General features: G+C 36.7%; 1 protein-coding gene and 1 pseudogene across 1 annotated transcript; one reads left to right on the top strand and one right to left on the bottom strand.

Moving 5' to 3' along the window:
• Nucleotides 1–4,478: 4,478 nt before the first annotated feature.
• On the top strand, nt 4,479–6,218 carry LOC145103014 (mitochondrial arginine transporter BAC2-like). Its single transcript, XM_079040550.1, has 2 exons — nt 4,479–5,221; nt 5,357–6,218. Exons 1-2 carry the CDS (start codon nt 4,988–4,990, stop codon nt 6,047–6,049), a joined length of 927 nt encoding a protein of 308 aa, XP_078896676.1. The 5' UTR covers nt 4,479–4,987; the 3' UTR covers nt 6,050–6,218.
• Nucleotides 6,164–7,340, bottom strand: LOC145103015 (pyridoxal 5'-phosphate synthase-like subunit PDX1.2 pseudogene; annotated as a pseudogene).
• Between the last annotated feature and the right edge of the window lie 9,597 nt (nt 7,341–16,937).

The following is a 16,937-nucleotide window of genomic DNA, read 5'->3' as shown; positions in this document are numbered from 1 at the left end:
TGTTGCGGTTATCGTTAAACTAAACCCTAGTGGTATCAGTACTAGGTTTTATCGAAGGAATATCATTTTGAGAGTATCGAAGCGCTGTCCGAGTGCTGAGTCACCACCTACTCAGGTGAGTGCATGGTCCCTTTCATCTTACACATAGATATGAAGTATTTTATTATTAATTACGTGCTATGTGCGCATATTGTCTGAATACTTGCTGTCTATGCTGGTGAAAGATTTTTATACATGTTTTAAATGATGTAAACTGTGTAAAGTATTTTATATCTACATAATATGTCGGGTAAAACATGGGTAGATGAATGATGAGGGATAAAAGCTGAAATAGAGGAACATTAGTAGCATGGACCTACTACCCTACAGGTATACATTGGCAGCAGTGGACCTAGTACCCTATAGATGAGCACTGGCAGCTGCGCCACAACCCGTAGATGTTTTAGATCTACGGTAAACGTCCTAGCAGCTGCACTCTAAGGATAGTATCGGCAGCTGCGCCTAATGGGGAGCCTTATGACCATGACAGTAGCGTTTAAAGGTCAATACCGGCAGAAGCACCTCATAGAAAATGTCACAATTCTGGCAGTTGTGCCTAAGTGACAAGATTAGCAGCTGCGCTTGACCAAAGTGTCATTGGCAACAATGGACTTCATGTTGTTTCCTTAGGATGATCCTTAGGAATGAATGAACGAGAAATAGTTGATTCTTAGGGGAGACCCTTAAAGAATAAAGAAGATAATGGGGATGGGTAATTGGGATAACTGTTTGATGATTGAACATAATAATTATATTATTGTGGGTTGAAAACCCTATGTACTCACCAGGTTTCCCAACCTGACTCACTCAGTTTATTTATATCACAGGTGTTGATATGAAGTCACATTACACAGAGAGATTTAAAGAGATGTAGATCACTAGGGTAAATAATTGTAAGTTCTGTTTATGCTTATGTTTCTGTATTAACGATGACATCCCAAACGTTTTAAAATGAAATAAATACGTTTCTTCGAAAATGTTTTAATAACGTATTTACCATGTTTTTCTGGGAACAAATTCCGCAACATTTTTATAAAATGAAGTACTCTGGTTTTTATAAAGCATAAACAAACCGGTCTTTTCTGGCCGTGATTTTGGGGATGTCACACTTAGAGATTTCATTTGAGCAACTTTTTGACCTTTAGGAGTTTCCTTTTTCTGACCTTTTGGACGCTTCACCACGGCCCAAAGGCTTATCGTCACGCCATGGTCAAAGGGGAATCATGCATAATTCGGAAATAATTTCATGCCTAGAATCGAGTGTTACATTTGGTGCATTTAGAAGGAATAAGAAGATCCTTGTTGTGTAGAGAAACTATTGGCAAGCTTAGAGATTTCATTTGAGCAACTTTTGGACCTTTTGGAGTTTCCTTTTTCTGATCTTGTTGGTTAGCCTCTTCTAGATCTAGGTTTATATGCTTCTTCTTCATGATCATGATGTGTTGAATGGATAAATTCAATAAAGTTGGCAACTTTATTGGTCATCGAGGTCCATAGATGGTTAGATGTTCCAGATATGAAGAGTTGTGTAATTTTGAGTTCATGCATGGGGGTTTTGACCCTATTTCTACCATTTTTGACATAGATGAGAGAGAGAAATGCATTGGGCATGCTTGTCCATAACATTTAGATTTTTATGAGCCTTTGGAGTCCCTAAAAGCTTTCTAAAAAGTTGGAGTTGAAAGCTTAATGGATTAAGGACTCAATCTATTAAGTTGTTTACAAACTAGTAGTCACGACGTGGCAATGAGGGAATCATCGACTATGTTTTCTGGAGTTAGCCACTATGTTGAGGCGTGTGTGTCACGACGTGGGGATCGAGTTACCTGCGACTAAAATGAATGGATCGGGACTGAGTTGTTAGCCACTGCATAGCCATGGGTTGGCCACGACGTGGAGGTTAGCTGATGTGGAGTTTTGACTATTGACTTTGACTTTGACCATTGACTTTTAACTTGGTTGACTTTTGGTCAATTGGCTAGTTTTAGAAGGTAAACTAAGGGTTTACATTATATGGTTTATTAGGAGTTGTATAATACCCATTCATTGGTTGAGAGAGAGAGAGAGAGAGAGAGTCATTAGTTGGTCACTACGTCTGCAAGGTGAGTCTTCTTACTATGTTATGTAGGATGCTAGTTTTCTTCATGATACATGCATGGAAGACCAGGTGTTGGCCCCTGGCATGTGTATGAAAGAATAGGTGTTGGCCCCTAGCAATTGTATGTAAGACGAGGGTTTGGCCCCTGCCATTTGTATGTAGGATGTTAGTTGTCTTCGTGATACTTGCATGGAAGACCAAGTGGTGGCCCCTAGCACTTATATGTAAGACCAGGTTTTGGTAATCGGCATTGCAAGGAATGACCATGATTTGGCTCATGGCAGATAATGACTATAAGACTATGATTCGGCTCATGCCATTCGCTATCTTATGTATGGTATGTGGTATTTTGGGGATCTCACTAAGCTTTGTGCTTACGGTTTATGTTTAAATGTTTTCAGGTACTTTTGGTTCCAAAGGAAATGGTCCGACTTGATCGCACTGAATCTCCTGGAGATTTATTTCACATTAGCTATTTTTTTACTTTACTCTGAGTTACGAGAATGTTGATACTCTGATTGTCTTTTGAAAGAAACGAATGAATGGTTTTGGCTTATTTAAAATAAAAATTTTACTTAGTATTTTCGGGACGTTACATTTACCTTGAATATATAAGTATATCAATATATAAATAAGTATGTGTCTATTCTCAAGTGATTATTCATGTGCGAATATGATGGTTGGTGGCGGATGTAGTGGTGGTGGTTGTGACAATGGTGGTTGTAGTGGCGAAGGTGGTAAACACGAGAATATACTTAACTTTATATTGACATATGTATAGTTATTTCCTCCGTCGCACCGTAACATTGGAGGGTTTTGGAGTAAAAAATATATGTGGACAGTGGTGGTTATGGTGATAGTGGTTTAAATTCATATATGAATATTACATTCATCAGTCTCGCCGGTATGCGGAGGGTTTTGTGGCAAAAAGAAATATATTGTCCAGATTTGTTTTCGCGTTCTCAATTATATAATTGTTTTTATTTGAATATATATATATATATATATATATATATATATATATATATATATATATATATATATATATATATATATTACATGTTCAAAATTATAAGTTAAAAAGTTTGACAAATATATTGTTTTTATTTGAATATATTATGTTATTGACATTAAATATAAAATAATAATTTATATATATATATATAGTAACTATTTAAACACTATGATAAAATAAATATTATTAGATCACGTTACTCAATAACTTTTATTCGTGACTTATGTATGAATAAAATTAATATTATTTTTAAATTGTATTATAATTAATCAATTTAAAAATTACTTAATTTACCATCATTTAATTTCAAAAATAATAATTATCGAAAATATCAATCATTTTAATATAATAATTCGAAGATAACACACAAATAAAGCACAAGAAACATAATTAAAATACATGAGACTTGAAATCCAGTCATGATTCATGAAGCCACTTTACTTTCCATCTCCATTATCTAAACCAAACATGATATGTTAAAGCAACTAATAAATTAACAAAACATCTTCAATGTTGATACGTAATAAAATAAATAAAATAAGAAAAAGATTAATCCAACACCTCGCGCTCTATTCTGTTAAGCATGGCCCGTGTCATCTAAAAAGTTATATGACGACCACCATAAAGTTAGGCTCAACTACCATATTTCAAGTAATATCAAATTTAATATTATCACTCAACTCAATAGTTTCATGATCCAACATTATTATATATAAAAAATTTATAGCTCACGACTTAAAATTAATATGAAGCTAGCTTATTTTTGTTTACTAATTTGGATAACCTTTTTATAAATCTGAAAAATTATTATAACTAACAAAACAAGTGTCTTTTTAATACGGAAATATATTTATTAAAAATATTAGAAGGGAATTCTAGTTGATTTACACATTTTCTCAACATTTGTTCAAAAAATCATCAAAACAATAAAAAATGTTCAATTTTTTATTCAAAATTGGATGGACAAACAGTTCAAAATTGAAACTAATCATGTACCGATTCAAAACCGGTGCCAAAAAGACCCCTAAAACATTGTTGTAGTAAAAAATTCTTTTGACTGCTGTTTTACATTATCCTTTTTATCTAATAAAATAAAATATAAATTATTATACTCATCCACCGGTTAATAAATTACTTAATATAAAATACATTAAAACATTAAGAAACCAAAATAAAATGTTTTAAACACATCAAAAACAGCATTCAAAATCGTGGCCCACATGCAGTCCTCTACGTCTTCTTTCTCCCTAATTTTTGGTGTTTTTTCTTTTCTTTTTTCGTTACATTCCAATTTACAAGCCACGTCCAAATAAACAACAAAATAGCTCGGGTTGGGCGAATGAGCGGTGCTTTTGTTTCGACATTCTCATTTCTCACACAATCAACACACACACACACACTAAAATACACACATCTTTCTTGTTTTCTTGCTTTTCGAACGAAAACATGTTTATAAACTAATCCCCAATTCGTTCTTTCGATTACTTCAATAACATGGACTCTTGAAAGTCATGTTCTTTCCATACTCTGTTTTCGTATAGTAAAACAGAGTCAGAATTCCGTGTCCAGTTCCACCACTCAAATATAATAAAAATTTTCTGTTTCTGATATGAGTGTGTTTTTTTAATCCATAAATCCAGAAAGTGAGAGAAAAGAATTCTATAATCGTCGGGTTTGTGGCCTATATCTGCATCTGAATGGATATTGGATATTTCTTGAGTATCTATATCTAAAACCTAGAAAAAGAGTGGGGATCTTGCATGATACCAAAAGGGTTTCTGCGATTCGATTCCTTTTTTGTTTCAAATCAATTAGATTCTTTCGGGTAAGGCGGGATGGATTTCTGGCCGGAATTTCTTGCAAGCAGTTGGGGTAAGGAATTTGTCGCCGGAGGATTCGGTGGAATCGCCGGAATCATGGCTGGATACCCACTTGACAGTATCAGAGTCCGGCAACAAAGCTCCCCTTCCGGCTCTGCTCTTCGCATTCTCCGGCAGGTTGCTACTACCGAAGGTCCTCTTGCCCTTTACAGAGGCATGACTGCTCCCCTTGCCTCCGTCACCTTCCAGGTTCTTATTCTTATCTTCGCTTCATCTTCATATATGAATCTAAACATCGCTTTTTAGGATCTCAAGTCGTTTAAGTTGTGTATATCTAAATTAAAGTTGTAATTTTCACTTATGATAAATTATTTTTCCTTGTAGAACGCGATGGTTTTCCAAATCTACGCCATATTATCGCGAGCATTTGACTCATCAAATTCCTCCGCAGACCCCCCATCTTACAAAGGCGTAGCCCTAGGAGGAATCGGAGCCGGAGCAATCCAAAGCATAATGCTTTCCCCAATCGAATTAATCAAGATCCGACTTCAACTCCAAACCCAATCAGAAAAAGGTCCATTAAGTGTCGCGAAAAACATTATAAAAACAGAAAGTTGGCGTGGACTCTATAGAGGCTTAACAATCACAGCCTTACGAGATGCACCTTCACATGGTTTCTATTTCTGGACATACGAATTCATGAGAGAACAACTTCATCCCGGGTGTAGAAAAAGTGGCCATGAAAGCTTCAACACAATGCTTGTTGCAGGTGGTCTAGCGGGTGTTGCTAGTTGGGTTTGTTGTTATCCTTTAGATGTTATTAAAACTAGACTTCAAGCACAAACACCAAATTCAAAAGTGAAGTATAATGGAATTGTGGATTGTTTTCAAAAAAGTGTTAGAAATGATGGGTATAGTGTGTTGTTTAGAGGATTGGGAACTGCTGTTTCTAGAGCTTTTGTTGTTAATGGTGCTATCTTTACAGCTTATGAAACTGCATTACGGGTGTTTTTCAACAATGGTGATAGTAATACAATTGAGAAGCAAGAAGCCCTTCAAGCAGATAATGCTATTTGAGCAAGTTATACTAAAAGAATTCAGAAACAACACATTATGAAGCAATGTAGTTCAGAAATCGGAAGGGGGATATGTTATATGTAAAGATGTTTTAAACTTTTAATCATAGTCATGTAAAGAATTCAAGAAAGGGTTGCAATTTATTTTGTTATCACAACTTTTCTTGTTATATCATATTGAAAGTTTTGATTTTTAGATTCAGTAGCTAGTAACTACTACCTCCATTGTCTCTAAGATTGAGCCCTGTTAACATATGAACATCATTGTAGTTTCTAACAGCCTGCACAATAGATCGAACTTGTTTGTAAGGATCTGAAGAGTTGAAAATTTCAGAATCGATGAAGACTCCATCGCAACCCAATTGCATCATGAGAGCAGCATCTGCAGGTGTGACAATACCTCCAGAAGCAAAATGGACTACAGGAAGCCTACCCAGTTGCTTGGTTTGTGCAACAATGTCGTAAGGTGCACCCAATTCTTTTGCGAATGTGAAGACTTCATCTTCATCCATGTTTGTTAGAACCCTAATTTTTCCCATTACTTTTCTTACATTTCGGACTGTGTCAACAATGTCGCCAGATCCAGATTGATCTCCTTGAGTTCTAATCATCGCCGCACCTTCTCTCGCTCTCCTCAACCCCTCTCCCAAATCCCGACAACCTGACACGAAAGGGACACGAAAGTTATGTTTGTTGATGAAGTTATCCTCGTCGGCTGCAGCAAGAAGCTCGTTTTCGTCTATGTAATCAACGCCAATGGCTTCAAGTACCTGTGCTTCGACAAAATGGCCGACTCGGGCTTTTGCCATTACGGGAATCGGGACAGATTCTTGGATTTCTTTAATAACAGCTGGATCTAACATCCGTGAAATGCCGGAGGTGGGTGTTGATGGTTCCGATACAATCACACAGCAAGCTCCGGCGGATTCAGCGATCTTGGCTTGGTTGACGTTTGTCACATGGATAATTGCTCCGCCACTAAGCCGTTGAGCTAGTCCGACCTTGACTGAGAAGGGATTTTGATCTTTCTTGTTGAGATCCGACACGGTGGTGTTGCCGTAAATGGTGACTGCAGAGTCGTCGGCCATCTGCTAGGTGTTTGTCGGAATGCCTCAAAGAGGACTTGTTGTGAAAGCAAGAGTTGTGCACAATGATTTGAGTTGGGAATCGATGTAGAAGAGTATAGGAGGTTTCAAGCAAGGTGGAAACCTCCGTCGAGGTTCGTCGGTGGCATATTTTCAGGAATATGCAGAAAAGCCATGTTGCATGATACCTATAATTGAAATAGACAATCATTTATAATTCAACAGAGCTAATATTATTAAAATAATAAGTTTGTTTGTTTAGCTCTGGAGTTTTTTAACATCTTTCGTGCAGTAAAGTTTAAGTGCGTAGGATTGCGAGTTTATAAGAACTGTTGGTTTTTTGCTAAAGTTTTTTTTTTCTTATAAAATTATGTTTTTCAGAATTTTTTAATTTATAGGTTTTTAGAAAAGCCATAAGCTAATAAAAGCATGCTTTCATAAGCTTTTTGACCCAAAGTTTGGATCTTTGTGAGTATGAAGTACTCCAAAGCATATTAGTTGTCCTTCCTCAACCTTAGAGTGTTGTGAGTCATAAAAATGACTCCATAAAAATGACTCCTTGATGATTTCCTTAGAACCATGCAAGAGTTAAGTGGTTTTGAGTGTTGTGAAACTAAGGATCTTGGAGATTTAGCCCTCTTTAGCCATGCAAAGGCTTAAAGGTTTCGACTTTATGGATTAAGACATCATTTAGGGTTAAGATAAGTGTTTAGATGCTTTTGTCTTAACCATTAAGAGCTTATCTCGGGTTTTTGGGCCTCTGATGAGTACGTTGGGCATACATAGAGAGTACGCTCAGCGTAATGGGTTTTGTGCATAGACAGCTTGTACCTTGTGCTTCAAGGATGAGTACGCAGGGTGTGTACTTCTGGTATGTGGGGCGTACTCCCCAGGATGTCAATTTTGGGCTATTGGACTTTTGACTTTGGGTCATGGATAGACTAAGAGTTTTCTTGGAATTAGGTCCATGATGGTTTTTGGGCTCAATTAGGAAGATGAGCCATATTATGCCTTGGGATGCCATTTATGGATTTGGGCTTTTTGAGCAAATGGGTCGGGCCTTAGTTTTGGGTCAAGTAAGAAAAAGGGTAAAATGGTCTTTTACCCTTTAGGAAGTTAGATTATAGAGTGGGCCTCGGATTTTGGGTTATCAGGTTAATTATAAATTAAGGTTGTATTTATTGTTAGTTGGTACGAGGTTACATGGTTCAGCGACCCGAGCAGTTATCTGGTTAGCAACAGATTGAGGTGAGTCTTCCTTTGCAATATCTGTGGGTTGAAGGCACCAATGTCGGCCCACTAGTTTATGAAGTAGTATGATGATTATTTTTGTGACAATTGTCAGTTATGCCTATATTTTCTTGATGACTCTGTGATTCCTGTTATGATATTATGTGGTAGTAGTAGGGGGTGAAATAGGCCCGGTATCCGGTTGAACTAGACCGAAGGGGATTGCATGCAGCCAGATATACTTGAAGGTATCTAGTTAAAATAGACCGAAGGGGATTGTAAGCATCCAGATATGCTTGATAGTATCCGGTTGAAATAGACTGAAGTGGTAGGCAAACACCCAAATATGCTTGATAGTATCCGGTTGAAATAGACCGAAGGGGTAGGCAAGCACCAGATATTAGGGATGAGCAAAAGGACCGGGGAACCGGCCGGAACCGGTCCCGGAATTGGCACCCGATGGAACCGGTCGGGCCGGGACCTATACTACAAATTTGTGACTATTTGGAACCGAGACCCGGAAAGAACCGGCTATTGGAACCGGTCCAAAATCGGGAACCGGCCCGGCTAGAAAACCATGTCACGTAGGGATGACTTGATGAGCACGATCGAATCCCAGCTCCTGCTTGCGATACACACAAAAAAAAAACTTCTTCCTCCCATCTACTCTCAAATCGCAATCGGTCATTCGGTCTCATAACAAAAAAAAAAAAAAAAAAAAAAAAAAAAAAAAAAAAAACCGCAATCGTTCTTGGCTTCTTGTGAGTCACGGCCACGATCCCACCTCCTGCCGGCTGCCACGATCCCAAGTCCCAACTCCAAGTTCACGATCGAACCCTACTCTCTTCAACAATCGGCAATCAGCATCACTTCATCATCATTCAATTGATCAATTCTTCATCTCCAAGTTTCCATCGATTACAAGTTTCCATCTCCAAGTTTCAATCGATCTTCAATTCTTTATCATCATTCATTGATTTTCATCTTCAATTGCTTCAATGATTCAAACTATGGATGTTCATGAAGATCAAGTAAGAGCATATATTTATATTTCATGTTTTAAGATTATATACTTCAATATTAGCTTCAAATCTTCAATGCTTCAATGATTCACCAAATAATGGCATGCATGCAAGTTTTTTTTCTTTGGTTTTGTTGTCTCCATTCCAAATATATGCATTGTTATCCCTACTTAATTAAAAGATCTTGATTCTTGATCATAGTCTCATAGTGGAGTACTCCTTTACGGATGAAAGGTTGTACATATAATATATGTTTCATGTTTTAAGCTCCATTTAACAATGTACTTTGTAGACATACATGCAAAAATTTTGTTAGATTAGTTTATTGTTTATAATATGAATGTAATTATGTAAGATTGTCAAAACTACGAATTTATATAGTACTTTTGTTATATAATTAATGTGTAAAATTGACATTGTAGGATTTGGATGGGCTACCAAATGTACCATCATCAAGATACCGAAACTCGGATGCTCATGATGCCAATACTGAAGATGGTAATCCGGCTAATTGGATTGGAAAAGACTTTGATGACCAAGTAAGATTAGTATTTAGCTCATTAGCAATATTTATTTCTTTAGCAATCTGTCCAAATATTAAATTGTGCATAACTCATTCAATTTAACTTGTTTTGACATGAATCTTTTTCCTACATGTAGATTAGGATTTGTAGTTGAGTTTACACTATAAAAACGCTTGATTTGGTTAAAAATTGAATGAGTTACAAGCCCCGCAAGGAAGGGTGTCAAATCTGAATTTTTTTTTTGTAACAGCAATAAAACGTGATGTGATTTTGTTGTTCAAATGTGCATAACTCATTCAATTTAACTTGTTTTGACCTGAATCTTTTTCCTACATGTAGATTAGGATTTGTAGTTGAATTTAGACTATAAAAACGCTTGATTTGGTTAAAAATTGAATGAGTTACAAGCCCCGCAAGGAAGGGTGTCAAATCTGAATTTTTTTTTCTAACAGCAATAAAACGTGATGTGATTTTGTTGTTCAAATATGCATAACTCATTCAATTTAACTTGTTTTGACCTGAATCTTTTTCCTACATGTAGATTAGGATTTGTAGTTGAGTTTACACTATAAAAACGCTTGATTTGGTTAAAAATTGAATGAGTTACAAGCCCCGCAAGGAAGGGTGTCAAATCTGATTTTTTTTATATTTATTTTTCAGCATTTAAACGTAATATGACTTATTATATGTTTTATTTTGTGAATATATGATTATGGAGAAGATTCAGAAGAAGATTATATAGAAGAAACACCGGCATTGAATGTTATACCAAGTGATGAATCAAACCAAGAAGAGGAACCACAAGAACAACAACCTTCAAAAAAACGAAAATTTGCAACCACACAAAAACAAAGACAACCAAAAAAACCAACACAAACAAAAAAACCACCACCACCACAAAAACGAACACAAGAAAAATACCCAACAAAACCAAAACCCAAAAACAAAAAAAAAAGACTCAAAAGGAGTTAAGGGACCAGATTAACCCAACCAGACGAGGTGAGGGTAGAGATAATTGTACCGCTCCTGTTTGGAAATACTTCGAGATCGAATGGATAAAGGAGGACGATGGAATTGAAAGAAAGTGGGCCGAATGTAATTATTGTTTACATTTACTAGCCGCAGATCCAAACCGGAATGGTACAACTTCAATAAACAAGCATTTTAATGGGTGCAAGTTAAATCCAGACAACATACCGAAACAAGTTGATGACAAACAACAAAAGTTGTCATTTACGAAAGCTCCTAATGGTGAGGGTCATGTATACACATGGAAACATGATGATACTAGGATCCAACTTGCCTTGCTAGGGCTTTTCACCATCGGGGAACTACCATTTAAATTCATTGAAAACGAGGCATTCATAGAATTTGTAAACGCCCTCAATGGTAGGGTGAAATTGCCTTCAAGGCATAAAATTTCTCGTGATGTTGTGTCATTCTATTTAATGGAGAGGAAAAAGTTGTACAAACATTTGAGCAACCCCAAAACAACCATCCACTTGACAACCGACACGTGGACATCCTCGTGTCAAAAGATAAATTATATGGTTGTCACGGCCCACTTCATTACCGAAGATTTTGTCATGCACAAAAGGGTAGTCAACTTTAGACAGGTTGATACTCACAAAGCTGAAGACATGGCCCGGGAGTTGCTAATTTGCATAAACGAGTGGGGGATGAAGAATGTCATGACGATGACCGTTGATAATGCCAAGACAAATGACGCGGCAATCAACATCATTGTGAAAGAACTACCGGGTATTTACGAGAATGGCAAACATTTTCACATTAGGTGTATGGCTCATATCATAAACCTAGTTGTGAAAATGGGGTTGAAACACGAAGTTTATCATGTAAAAAACCTACAAGATGCGGTGAAATACATTAGAGCCTCCCCGCAACGGATCAAGACGTTTAAACAAGCCATGAAGGATGCGGCTGTAGAAAGTCAAAGGTTTTTGTGTGGTGAAACTCCAACAAGGTGGAACTCTACCTTTGAATTGCTAAGATCAGCGTACGATGTGAAAGACGCATTTCTCGAATATAGCCATCAAGGTAAATAAAATCAATTAATCAAATATATTTCAGCACTAAAATTAGCAATATTTATTTCTTTAGCAATCAGTCCAAATATTAAATTGTGCATAACTAGTTCAATTTAACTTGTTTTGATCTGAATCTTTTTCCTACATGTAGATTTGGATTTGTAGTTGAGTTTAGACTATAAAAACACTTCATTTGGTTAAAAATTGAATGAGTTACAAGCCCCGCAAGGAAGGGTGTCAAATCTGAATTTTTTTTTCTAACAGCAATAAAACGTGATGTGCTTTTGTTGTTCAAATGTGCATAACTCATTCAATTTAACTTGTTTTGACCTGAATCTTTTTCCTACATGTAGATTAGGATTAGTAGTTGAATTTAGACTATAAAAACGCTTGATTTGGTTAAAAATTGAATGAATTACAAGCCCCGCAAGGAAGGGTGTCAAATCTGATTTTTTTTTTTTCTAACAACAATAAAACGTAATCTGATTTTGTTGTTCTTTTTTTTGTAGATCCAATGTTTCAGAAAACTGTGGGAAGGGTACCATCACATTCAGATTTTGAGATGATTAAAAAGATGATGGAGTTCCTTGAGAAGTTTAAGAAGAAAACTGAAAAAGTTTCGTGTTCAACAAAGCCTATCTTCCATACGTATACCTGGGAGATCCTAGATATAGAGCAACATCTTAGGAAACATGAAACCAACCCGGATTTTATGTTTATGGTACCGGATATGAAAGATAAATATGACAAATATTGGGGTGACTATGATACTATAAGTGATTATGTCTTCTTTGCGACATTGTTAGATCCTCAATGCAAGTCAAAGTTTATGAAAGTTGTTTTTACCCAAATGCTTAAAGCCAAAAACAAAGATAAAAAGATGTCCGCTGATGAGATAGAATCCAAAGCACGTGCAAAGGTTATTGATATTGAATGCAAATTGGACAAGTTTTTCAAGACATACTTGGAAAGGTCAAACATGACCTCATCGTCTCAACAAGAAACTCCCAAAGAAGTTGTTAATTTTGATGACGAAAACGAATTCTTTGGAAGCTATATGACTTCGGGAAGTTTCCCCTCGACTTCGTCAGAAAGTCAATTGCAACGATACTTAAACGAGGACCCAATCGGATTTGACAAAGGATATGATATCCTCACATGGTGGAAAAATAATGCGGTGCGGTTCCCGATCGTTGCTCGAATGGCAAGAGGTATCGACCTTCTTTTACTCTAATTTAAAATTTTAATTTATAAATTTGTGTCGTGTATTATACACTTATTTGTTTATTAATAGATATTTTAGGGATGCAAATTTCCACCGTAGCATCCGAATCCACATTCAGTAATGGTCGTCGAGTAATTACCGACTACCGTACTAATTTGTCCGTTGTGATTGTGGAGGCATTGATATGCACTCAAGATTGGCTAAGAAAGAGTAGCTTGCCTATATATGACTACGACGAAGTGCACGATGTGTTAGCTGACGATGACCTCGCTATCGGTAATACACTAATACTTGTTACATCTTATTTTTAACTTCTTATTAGTATTTGTTACATTTTAGTAAGTAATAACGTTTTTCTTTTGAATTATATATAGACATTGTGGATGCTATACACAACTTGAAGCTAACGGGGAAGAGATCGGGAAATTAGTCAAAATATCAAAGAAATGTTGGAATCCACATATTAGACTTTTTTTTTGTTGGTGAAACTTGGAAGTATATTTTGAATGTCGAAAGTGTATTTTGAATGTTGAATGTTGGATACTTAATAATATAACTTTGACGACATTCATGTTTAATTTGCTTGTAATAATTTAAATAAAAGACCCATGGTTAATTTGCTTCAATGTTGAATCGTTTATTAAAATGTTTATTATTAAAATGTTGATTATTTACTAGTATTTAAACATCCACTTCTTCATAAAAAACCAATAAAACGCAAAGTAAATTAGTCGTTGGAATTACTCGAAAAACCGGCAAAAATCGGACCCGAAAAACCAATAAAACGCAAAGTAATTTAGTCGTTGGGTACATCAAAATTTAGCCGGTTCCATACTCGAAAAACCGGCAAAAACCGGACCCGAAACCGGAACCGGTAGAACCGCCGGGCCGGTTCGATTCTTCATTTTTGTCGAAGCCGGTTCCCCGGTCCGGTTCGGTTCGCGCCGGTTCCGGCCGGTTCGGTTCTTTTGCTCATCCCTACCAGATATGCTTGGCAGTATGTTTGTTTAGCATATGGTATTTTAGGGAACTCGCTAAGCTTTGTGCTTACGGTTTTATGGTTATGGTTTCAGGTACTTTCGGTTCGAAGGGGAAGGGTCCGGCTTGATTACAGCGCATCCACCCATGTTTCCACATTGTGATGATTTTGGGATTGTACTCTGATGACTGTACTATTATAATATATACTTACGGATGTTTGAGTAAAATATAATCCGTGTTTTAATTGAACTAAAAATGAAATTTTACATCATAATTTTTGGGACGTTACAAGTTGGTAGCAGAGTCTTGGTTTGATGGATTCAGACACACTCTTGGGTATGTCTAAACTCAAACTGAGAAATTTATAACCTTTTGAAAGAAAATGAGTTTATAAAAAAATTGTAAAAGGGAATAAATTTCTAAAAGGATTTTATAAAGACAAAGTGGGTGTGATGCGTGCAATCGGCCAAACTCAAGTAAGTTTTCCCAAAATACCCATACATGTTTATGTTATGCTTTGAATTGTGAATCTGTGAATCACATGCTAGATTAGGGCTAAGGATCTGCTTAGGATTGCATGATAGAATGCTAGGAGTGATGCCTTTATATGTCTACTGTTTTGGTCAAAAATTACACAAGTACTAATCAAACGAAATTGTATGAGAGGTCGTGATGTTCAAATTGTGCAATAGCTAATGATAAAAAAATAGTGACAAAATGGGTTACAAGAAAAGCCATTGATCCTTGCTAGGATCTCTGACACAAAACGTTGGGAGGTGACAATCGTCACCTGCCTTGATGATTTTATTAATGTACAATGACAATTACAGAGAATATTTCAGTAAGAACAAGTGAATAATTTCATAGAATAAGTTTCCAGTAAGAAAATAGTGTGTTGTGTGTGTGATACAAGTGTCAATTTATAGTCTAAACTAGCCAACAAGATGTCCGATATTTTCCAGATCCTCTATGACCAGCTTCACAAACATTATTTGAGCAAGTATTCCAGGTCTTTAGCATAGTTGAGATGATTCTTCATTGAGAATTGGTCTTCCCTTGACTACTTCTGCACATGTATTAGTTATGAACAAAATATTACTGTTATAAATATTAATAAAAATAATAACGGTAGTAGCCGGGATCTTGAGGTAGCTGAAGATCCTGGATATTTGAGGATCCTGAATATTTTGAGGATCCTGGCCCTAACAATTGCCCCCATGTTATTCCTGAAAATATAAGAGTTAGTTTCGTAAATATTAAATGAATAACTTAAAGTAAAGAGATAAGAGGAGAGAAATCTTCAGAGTTAACCCTCAACGGCTAGGTAACTTTGAATTTCAATGGGCAGATAACTAGTTGTTAACAATCAAATCAATCTCAAATCCTCAGTATAAATAGAGGTGATCAGCTCCACAATTCTTTACTTGTCTCGATTTTCTTTGCTTTCCTTGTGCTACTGGTGATTTCGATAAAGGTAACATCCTCTTTGCCTCATTTCCTTTCTACCAAATTTTCGATCATGGGTAAAAAGATGATCGTTTCTCACAAGAAGATCCTAGGTCTTCCTGAGGACGATTTCATTGATCAAGGAGTCTTGTCTTATGACGAGACGTGCTCTTTTGATGATGGTGATATTGAAGCATTGAAGGCTAGTGGTGCCTTCCCTCGTGAAGCAATCTTTAGACCTTATGACCCTTTGATCTAACCAAACTTTATTTCCCTTTCTTGGGTGTGATTTCCGGAGTATTCCTTCTCTGTTTTAGGCCTTAAATTCCCTTTTTCTGGAATGGTCTCGGAGTTTTTCGGGATAACAAAACTTTCTTTCATCCAAGTGATGCTTATCATTTGGAGGATCTTGTACTTGGTTGAGTGTCTAAATCGGACACAAGATCTTGGCATGGGACTGGCTGAATTGGCCCGTGTCTATGATCTTTCAACTTTTGGAAATTCTCGCTTCCTATTCAAGGTTAAGAGTGGCAAGCCTCCTCTTGTGTTGAAAACAAAACACAATGACGGGGCTTGGAAGGGAAGATACTTCTTTGTCAGGCGTGACTCCATTCCTGGCGGAGATCTCTTACCCAAAGATTGGATTAAGAAGGGTAGGTTTTCAATACTTTTCCATGTGATCCTAAAATCTTATTCTTATTTTGTTTTTTCTGTTACAGGTTTCAAGCTCGGGGAGCTCGTTGCTGCTGCTGAGGACACGGAGGATAAGATTGCTAATTTTCTTTCTCTTCCGGAGGCAGATAGATCTCTCAGACTTGATCAATCCAGTCTCCAAGAAGGATCTTCCAACACAAATTCTATGGCTACAGGTATATCTTTCTTTCTGGTTGATTTGAATTGTTGCCTTAGGATCTTCGATCTTCTTATGATCCTTGTTTCTTGAGCAGGTTCCAGGACTGTCCGCTCCAGTGCTCACTTCGCTTTGGCTGACCTTGAGGATGACATGACCATTGGCTTGGTCAGGATCAAGCAGGAGAAACCCTCTGCTCTGCCTCCTTCATAGAAATCCTAGCTTGAACTGGTTGTGAAGACTCCTGGATCTCGAAAGAGGAAGACTTCTGAGGCCATAGATTCCAGCCTAGAGAACCTCAGCATTGAGGATGCTCTTGGGAAGTTGACCTCATTTTCCCAGGCTGTAAGTTTCCTGTGTATCAGAATTATTTCCGTTAGTTTATCGTACCTATTTCTTCCTTTGCTAACGTTTTCATTTCTTTCAGGTCTCCACTCATGTTTCTCAGTTCACCAATGATCTCAGGATCCATGTTGAG

This window comes from Lactuca serriola, chromosome 4 (assembly GCF_051521515.1).
Source record: "Lactuca serriola cultivar US96UC23 chromosome 4, Lser_US96UC23_V15, whole genome shotgun sequence".
Classification (NCBI taxonomy): Eukaryota; Viridiplantae; Streptophyta; class Magnoliopsida; order Asterales; family Asteraceae; genus Lactuca; species Lactuca serriola.
The sequence above is the reverse complement of the archived record's forward strand: the minus strand, read 5'-3'. Positions and strand labels throughout refer to the sequence as shown.

Bases quoted from the DNA above. Each gene is read 5' to 3' on its own strand.
- LOC145103014 (XM_079040550.1), top strand. From the start codon at position 4,988: ATGGATTTCTGGCCGGAATTTCTTGCAAGCAGTTGGGGTAAGGAATTT. The intron at 5,222-5,356 runs GTTCTTATTCTT...TTTTCCTTGTAG, and splicing joins TTGCCTCCGTCACCTTCCAG to AACGCGATGGTTTTCCAAAT.